Genomic DNA, 9,072 nt, shown 5'->3' with positions numbered 1-9,072 from the left:
ATGGTTGTTGTGGCCCTGAACCTGCTGTGTATGGTTGTGGTGGCCCTGAACCTGCTGTGTATGGTTGCGTTGGCCCTGGACCAGCTGTGTATAGTTATGGTGGTTCTGGACCTTCTGTGTATGGTTGTTGTGGCTCTGGATTTGCTGTGTATAGTTGTGGTTGCTCTGGACCTGCTGTGTATGGTTGTGGTGGCTTTAGACCTGCTGTGTATGGTTGCGTTGGCCCTGGACCTACTGTGTATGGTTATGATGGCCCCTGGATCTACAGTGTATGGTTGTGGTGGCCCTGGACCTGCTGTGTATTGTTGTGTAGGCTCTGGTTGTTGTGGCCCTGGCCCTGCGGTGAATATTTGTAATAAACCTGAACCTGCTGTGTATGGTTGTGGTGGCCCTGGACCTGCTGTGTATTGTTGTGGTGGCTCTGTACCTGCTGTGTATTTTTGTGGTTTTTTGTGGCTCTGAACCTGCTGTGTATGGTTGTGGTGGCCCTGGACCTGCTTTGTATGGTTGTGGTGGCCTTGGACCTTCTGTGTATGGTTGCGTTGGCCCTGGACCTGCTGTGTATGGTTGTGGTGGCCCTGGACCTGCCGTGTATGGTTGTGGTGGCCATGGACCTGCTGTGTATGGTTGTGGTGGCCCTGGACCTGCTGTGTATGGTTGCGTTGGCCCTGAACCTGCTGTGTATAGTTATGGTGGTTCTGGACCTCCTGTGTATGGTTGTGGTGGCTCTGGACCTGCTGTGTATAGTTGTGGTGGGCCATACACAGCAGGTCGAGGCCAACCACAACCATACACAGCAGGTCGAGGGTCATCACAACCATACAATGCAGGTCGAGGGACACAACAACCATACACTGTAGGTCCAAGGCCAACACAAATATACACATTAGGTCTAGGACTACTACGACCATACACAGCAGGTCCAGGGCCACCACAACCATACACAGCACGTCCAGGGCCACCACAACCATACACGGCAGGTCCAGGGCCACCACAATCATACACAGCAGGTCCAGGGCCACCAGGTACCGGTAGCTAACTGCCACAGGTAACGGTAACCACCTGCCACAGGTAACGGTAGCCACCTGCCACAGGTAACGGTAGCTACCTGCAATAGGTGACGGTAGTTATGTGCCACAGGTAACGGTTGCCACGTGCCTCAGGTAACGGTAGCTACCTGCCACAGGTAACAGTAGCCAACTGCCACAGGTAACAGTAGCCACCTGATATAGGTAACGGTAGCCACCTGCCACGACTAACGGTAGCCACCTGCCATAGGTAACGGTAGCCACCTGCCACAGGTAACGGTAGCTACCTGCCACAGGTAACAGTAGCCACCTGCCACAGGTAACGGAACCCCAACCTGATCCTAGTAACCACTGTGTCCCCCAGTCTGGTGGACGTTTTGTGCTGCCCATATAGAAAATTATCAGAAGTAAACAAATCCCATTTTTTACTGTAGTCCTTTCAAGGCGTTGAGAGTTGGCGAGTTCTCTCCCTATCTATCTTCAGTGTTTGGAGTCTTAAAACCAGAGATGGGGTTCCTAAGTCTAGTTGAGCTTCACCTTAGTTGCAAGTTAATTTAGCTGCAAGATCTGTGTCATCATGATGATTATACTTTTTATGAGATCTTATCAATGTACAAGAGATTCCAAATCCATTATTCTGTTCAGTGAGTATCTTATATATAAGTGCTAAATGAATCTGTTAACTTTTAATCAGACTAATTAAGTTTACAGACTAACAAACAGATGAGTTACCAACTACCTTAATATCTACAAACACGAAACTTACATAACAAAGGAGTCTCTACTCTAAGTGAAACATATAATTGTACTTTCTTGGAGCTAATGTATCTCTTCCTTTCCATAAGGCAACACTTATATGAATGAACTATGCTACTGTTACTTAAACACTTGAGACCAAGGCAATGTTCACTACCCACACGGCCACAGTATCTCACGGTACACTCTTCAGGTCACTCTGGGGAAGCCTTTGCGTGGATATAGTTCAGGGTTGTTCCCACTTAAGATGACCTAAACAGAAGAGGCAGCAACACATCTCTACCGAGCTCATAACCTGCCTCTGCCTACGGAGCTCTTAACCTGCCTCTGCCTACGGAGCTCTTAACCAGTCTCTGCCAACCGAGCTCCTAACCTGCCTCTGCCTCTGCCTACCGAGCTCTTAACCTGCCTCTGCCTTCCGTGCTCTTAACTTGCCTCTGCCTACCGAGCTCTTAACCTGCCTCTGCCTACGGAGCTCTTAACCTGCCTCTGCCTACGGAGCTCTTAACCAGCCTCTGCCAACCGAGCTCCTAACCTGCCTCTGCCTCTGCCTACCGAGCTCTTAACCTGCCTCTGCCTACCGTGCTCTTAACTTGCCTCTGCCTACCGAGCTCATAACCTGCCTCTGCCTACTGAGCTCTTAACCTGCCTCTGCCTACCGTGCTCTTAACCTGACTCTGCCTTCCGAGCTCTTAAGCTGCCTCTGCCTTCCGAGCTCTTACCCTGCCCCTGCCTACCGAGCTCTTAAGCTGCCTCTGCCTTCCGAGCTCTTAACCTGCCTCTGCCTACTGAGCTCTTAACCTGCCTCTGCCTACCGTGCTCTTAACCTGCCTCTGCCTACCGAGCTCTGAACCTGCCTCTGCCTTCCGAGCTCTTAACCTGCCTCTGCCTACGGAGCTCTTAACCTGCCTCTGCCTTCCGAGCTCTTAACCTGCCTCTGCCTACTGAGCTCTTAACCTGCCTCTGCTTACCGAGCTCTTAAGCTGCCTCTGCCTTCCGAGCTCTTAACCTGCCTCTGTTTAAAACATTGTCGAGTGCTGGTACGCACTCCACTCCCAAGCACCGAGTGAATGGCAAGCACAGCCACATGCGGGCAAGTCTTGGTGCCTTGCCAATATACTACCAGACAAACACAACCAGATCCTACAGTGCTTGCTCTTGCGCAGTTAGTCTAAGGTTGCAAAGATGCATGAATGTTGCATTAGTAGATACTCATTTAGGGGTAGCCCGCTGTAGGGAGGGAACTTCCAGACGACCAGGATCTTCAAGCAACATGGGGTAGTCGCTGGAATCTACAGCAACGAAATGTCACCAGGAACGAACGATAGATGATATTTATAGAAAAGTTTCATATAAAAACAAATGCTATTAATATAGTAAACTGTGTTAACTCGGAACAGTTAGTTCAACTTTTTTTTTAATTTCCCATCTGATAATAAAGCTCCTATACACCTTCGGAAAGTTCTCTGGACCAGTATTAAATGTTGAAAACTAGAACTAGTGAAATAGAGAAATAAATCTAGAAAGTGAACATCTTGAAAATTGTTACTAGAATATTACCCTGTCTCTAGATAAGTTGTATGAGTGAACAGATTTGAGAACCATCTAGTAGGATCTCTAGAATCGTGGATCAGTAGGGAACTTTATCTAGATTTTTCTAGACCCTAGATACTGAAAGTTATATATATATTTTTTAATTTTTTTGTTGTTTACTGAACAATAAGGGTACACAGTCTGAAAAATGTGTTCACCCGCTGTTGTTGTGGACTTGAGTATGAACTCTGGGATATTAGGAGTTGAGGAACTTATATCCAGTATGTTGTTGTTGGTTAAGAGACATGTCTGTGGACATTGAAATTTTTTTTTTTAAATAAAAATATTTTTGTGTCTTTTCTTTAGATTTTAAGATTGGGTTGCGCTGTGGTGGACAGTTGTCACAGAGGTGGAGTGGAACACTAGGCCCCTGAGACGTAGTGTTCTTCGATTTTGATGTAATTTTTGTTTAAATTTTTTTTAATGACATTGATTTTTTTTTAATGTTTCTGTGTGATGTGTTTGATCTTTATTCCAGGTGGAATACTGGGATAGCTGAAGGCTATCAGCTGATTTTAGCTAGTTAGTAATTGTAAGGTTTGGATTTCTCCAGTATAGTGTTACTATATCAAGACAGATATAGGATATTTTGTCTTCCAGGTAGTTGGAAGGGTACAGGGCTGCATCCAAGTGGACAGCCAGGATTATAGGGACGGTCTCTGTCCTTATGTTTTATGTATTATTACTGTGTTTGTTATGTATGTATACATGCTGGGACACACCTTTTAGGGGTGCCATTTTTGTTTTGGAGGATTGTATGGAATTAGCTAGGATTAGATAAGTATTTCTGTTGTTTTGAGGCATTGGGTCATTTATTGTTGAGTTAAATGTTGTTTTTGGAGTTAATGATTATGATTGGGCAGGGTTCTGGATAAGAATTTTGTGCCTTAAACTTCTTTACACACAAATTTCTTAATTTCCGAAGAGGGGGAGTTGTAATGGTATATGCACACCATAGCCCCTTCCCCTTTGAACTTCCCCCTTTCTCTTCTCCTTCCTCTTCCCTTCCCTTCTCTCGTTTGCCTTCCCTCCCTTGGGTCATTTGTGTCTTTTTTCAAGAGGTCATAAACAGCTTGATGCCACTTGCTCCCCTCTCTCTCCTGTCCTCCGGGCCAGTGACGAATTGGGTATATTACCCCCAGGTAATAAGGATCACCCACCACACCTTCCACCCTCACTCACCCACCACTTGTGGGTTGTGGAGGCCCTGGACCTGCTGTGTATGGTTGCGTTGGCATTGGACCTGCTGCGAATGGTTGTGGTGGCCCTGGACCTGCTGTGTATGGTTGTGGTGGCCCTGGACCTGCTGTGTATGGTTGCGTTGGCCGTTGACTCACCCACCACACCTTCCACCCTCACTCACCCACCACTTGTGGGTTGCGTTGGCATTGGACCTGCTGCGTATGGTTGTGGTGGCCCTGGACCTGCTGTGTATGGTTGTGGTGGCCCTGGACCTGCAGTGTATTGTTGCGTTGGCCCTAGACCTGCCGTGTATAGGTATGGTGGTTCTGGAACTTCTGTGTATGGTTGCGGTGGCTCTGGACCTGCTGTGTATAGTTGTGGTGGCCCTGGACCTGCTGTGTATGGTTATGGTGGCCCTAGACCTGCTGTGTATTGTTGTGGAGGCTCTGAACCTGCTGTGTATGGTTGTGGTGGATCTGGACCTGCTGTGTATGGTTGTGGTGGCCCTGGACCTACTGTGTATGGTTGTGGTGGCCCTGGATCTGCTGTGTATGGTTGTGGTGGCCCTGGACCTACTGTGTATGGTTGTGGTGGCCCTGGACCTGCTGTGTATGGTTGTGGTGGCCCTGAACCCTCTGGGTATGGTTGTGGTGGCCCTGGACCTTCAGTGTATGGTTGTGGGGGCCCTGAACCTTTTGTGTATGGTTGCGTTGGCCCTGGACCTGCTGTGTATAGTTGTGGTGGCTCTGGACCTGGTGTGTATGGTTGTGGTAGCCCTGAACCTTTTGTGTATGGTTGCGTTGGCCCTGGACCTGCTGTGTACAGTTGTGTTGGCCCTGGACCTGCTGTGTATGGTTGTGGTGGCCCTGGACGTGCTGTGTATGGTTGCGTTTGCCCCGGACCTGCTGTGTATGGTTGTGATGGCCCTGGACCTCCTGTGTATTGTTGAGGTGGCCCTGGACCTGCTGTGTATGGTTGTGGAGGCCCTGTACCAGCTGTGTATTGGTGTGGTGGCTCTGGACCTGCTGTGTATGGTTGTGGTGGCCTTGGACTTGCTGTGTTTGGTTGTGGTGGCCCTGGACCTTCTGTGTATGGTTGCGTTGGCCCTGGACCTGTTTTGTATGGTTGTGATGGCCTTGGACGTACAGTGTATTATTGTGGTTTTCCCTGGACCTGCTGTGTATGGTTGTGGTGGCCCTGGACCTGCTGTGTATTATTTTGGTTACCCTGGACCTGCTGTGTATGGTTGTGGTGGTCCTGGCCCTGATGTGTATGTTTGTGGTAAACCTGGACCTGCTCTGTATGGTTTCGTTGGCCCTGGACTTGCTGTGTATTTTGGTGGTGGCTCTGTACCTGCTGTGTATGGTTGTGGTGGCCCTGGACCTGCTGTCTATGGTTGTGGTGGCCCTGGACCTGCTGTGTATAGTTGCGGTGGCCCTAGATCTACTGTGTATAGTTGTGGTGGCCTTGGACCTGCAGTGTATGGTGGTTGTGTCCCTCGACCTGCAGTGCATTGTTGTTGTGGCCCTTGACCTGCTGTGTATGGTTGTGGTGGGCCTCGACCTGCTGTGTATTGTTGTGGAGGCTCTGGACCTGCTGTGTATGGTTGTGGTGGCCCTGGACCTGCTGTGTATAGTTGCGGTGGCCCTAGATCTACTGTGTCTGGTTGTGGTGGCCTTGAACCTGCAGTGTATGGTGGTTGTGTCAATCGACCTGCAGTGCATTGTTGTTGTGTCCCTCGACCTGCTGTGTATGGTTGTGGTGGCCCTCGACCTGCTGTGTATGGTTGTGGTGGGCCTCGACCTGCTGTGTATTGTTGTGGTGGCCCTGGACCTGCTGTATATGGTTGGGTTGGCCCTGGACCTGCTGTGTATGGTTGTGGTAGCACTGGACCTATAGTGCATGGTAGTGGTGTCCCTAGACCTACTGTGTATGGTTGTGGTGGCCTTGGACCTGCAGTGTATGGTTGTTGTGTCCCTCGACCTGCAGTGCATTGTTGTTGTGTCCGTCGACCTGCTGGGTATTGTTGTGGTTAAGCTTGACTTTCTGTGTATGGTTGTGGTGGCCCAGAACCTGCTGTGTATGGTTGTGATGTCCGTGGACCTGCTGTGTATGATTGTGGTGGCCTGGGACCTGCTGTGTATGGCTGTGGAGGCCCTGGACCTGCAGTGTGCGGTTGCGTTGGCTTTGGACCTGCTGTGTATAGTTGTGGTGGCCCTGGACCTCCTGTGTATAGTTTTGGTGGCCGTGGACCTGCTGTGTATGGTTGTGGTGGCCCTGGACCTCCTGTGTATTTTTGTGGAGGCTCTGGACCTGATGTGTATGGTTGTGGTGGCTTTGGACCTGCTGTGTATGGTTGTTTTGGCCCTGGACCTACAGTGTATGGTTGCGGTGGCGCTGGACCTGCTGTGTATGGTTGTCGTGGCCCTGGACCAACAATGTATGGTTGTGGTGGCCCTGGACCTACAGTGTATGGCTGTGGTGGCCCTGGACCTGCTGTGTATGGTTGTATTGGCCCTGGACCTACAATGTATGGTTGTGGTGGCCCTAGAACTACAATGTATTGTTGTGGTGGCCTTGGACCTGCTGTGTATTGTTGTGGTGGCACTGGACCTATAGTGCATGGAAGTGGTGTCCCTGGACCTGCAGTGCATGGTGGTTGTGTCCCTCGACCTGCTATGTATGGTTGTGGTTACGCTGGACTTTCTGTGAATGGTTGTGGTGGCCTGAACCTGCTGTGTATGGTTGTGAAGTCCCTAAACTTGCTGTGTATGGTTGTGGTGGCCCGGGACCTGCTGCTTATGGTTGTGGTGGCCGTGGACCTGCTGTGTATAGTTGTGGTGGCCCTGGACCTCCTGTGTATGGTTTTAGTGGTCCTGGACCTGCTGTGTATAGTTGTGGTGGCCGTGGACCTGCTGGGTATTGTTGTGGAGGCTCTAGACCTGATGTGTATGGTTGCGTTGGCCCTGGACCTGCTGTGTATAGTTGTGGTGGCCCTGGACCTCCTGTGTATGGTTTTGGTGGCCCTGGACCTGCTGTGTATATTTGTGGTGGCCCTGGACTTGCCGTGTATTGTTGTGGAGGCTCTAGACCTGCTGTGTATGGTTGTGTTGGCTGTGGACCTGATGTGTACAGTTGTGGTGGCCCTGGACCTGCTGTGTATGGTTGCGTTTGCCTTGGACCTGCTGTGTATTGTTGTGATGGCCCTGGACCTCCTGTGTATGGGTTTGGTGGCAATGGCCCTGCTGTGTATGGTTGTGGTGGCCCTGTGCCTGCTGTGTATTGTTGTCGTGGCTCTGGACCTGCTGTGTATGGTTGTGGTGGCCCTGGACCTGCTGTGTATGGTTGTGGTGGCGTGGACCTTCTGTGTATGGTTGCGTTGGCCCTGAACCTTCTGTGTATGGTTGCGTTGGCCCTGGACATGTTGTGTATGGTTGTGATGGCCCTGGACCTACATAGTGTATTGTTGTGGTGGCCCTGGACCTGCAGTGTGTGGATGTGGGGGCCCTAGACCTGCTGTGTATGGTTGTGGTTAACCTGGACCTGCTGTGTATGGTTGTGGTGGCCCTGGAGCTGCTGTGTATTATTTTGGTTACACTGGACCTGCTGTGTATGGTTGTGGTAAACCTGGACCTTCTGTGTATGGTTGCGTTTGCCCTGGACCTGCTGTGTATTGTTGTGGAGGCTCGGTACCTGCTGTGTATGGTTGTATTGGCCCTGGACCTACAATATATGGTTGTGGTGGCCCTGGACCTGCTGTTTATGGTTGTGGTGGCCCAGGACCTGCCGTGTTTGGTTGTGGTGGCCCTGGACCTGCTGTGTATGGTAGTGGTGGCCCTAGACCTACTGTGTATAGTTGTGGTGGCCCTGGATCTGCAGTGTATGAATGTTGAGTCGCTCGACCTGCAGAGTATGGTTGTTGTGTCCCCCGACCTAAAGTGTATGGTTGTGGGGGAACTGGACCTGCTGTGTATGGTTGTGGTTACCCTGGACCTTCTGTATATGGTTGTGGTTGACCTGAACCTGCTGTGTATGGTTGTGATGACCCTGGACCTGCTGTGTGTGGTTGTGGTGGCCCTGGACCTGCTGTGTATGGTTGCGTTGGCTCTGGACCTGCTGTGTATAGTTGTGGTGGCCCTGGACCTCCTGAGTATGGTTGTGGTGGCCCTGGACCTGCTGTGTATAGTAGTGGTGGGCCTAGACCAGCTGTGTATGGTCGAGGTGGCACTATACCTGCAGTGTATGGTTGTGGTGGCACGGGGCTTGCTGTGTATGGTTATAGTGGCTCTGGACCTGCTCTGTATGGTAGTGGTGGCCCAGACTTACTGTGAATGGTTGTGGTGGCCCTGGACCTGCTGTATATGGATATGGTGGCTCTGGACAGCTGTGTATCGTTGTGGTGGCCCTGGACCTACAGTGTATGGTAGTGTTGGCCCAAGACCTACTGTGTATGGTTGTGGTGGCCTTTGACCTGCAGTGTATGGTTGTTGTGTCCCTCAACCTGCAGTGTATG

The 9,072-nt window shown here is 50.5% G+C and overlaps 1 protein-coding gene across 1 annotated transcript; it reads left to right on the top strand.

Moving 5' to 3' along the window:
* Window positions 1-6,461: 6,461 nt before the first annotated feature.
* LOC138358538 (uncharacterized) lies at window positions 6,462-7,178 on the top strand. The gene has a single exon (XM_069316518.1). It carries the CDS (start codon window positions 6,462-6,464, stop codon window positions 7,176-7,178), a length of 717 nt encoding a protein of 238 aa, XP_069172619.1.
* The last annotated feature ends 1,894 nt before the right edge of the window (window positions 7,179-9,072 follow it).

Source organism: Procambarus clarkii, chromosome 84 (assembly GCF_040958095.1).
Source record: "Procambarus clarkii isolate CNS0578487 chromosome 84, FALCON_Pclarkii_2.0, whole genome shotgun sequence".
NCBI lineage: Eukaryota > Metazoa > Arthropoda > Malacostraca > Decapoda > Cambaridae > Procambarus > Procambarus clarkii.
This window is presented reverse-complemented; position numbering and strand designations above follow the sequence as displayed.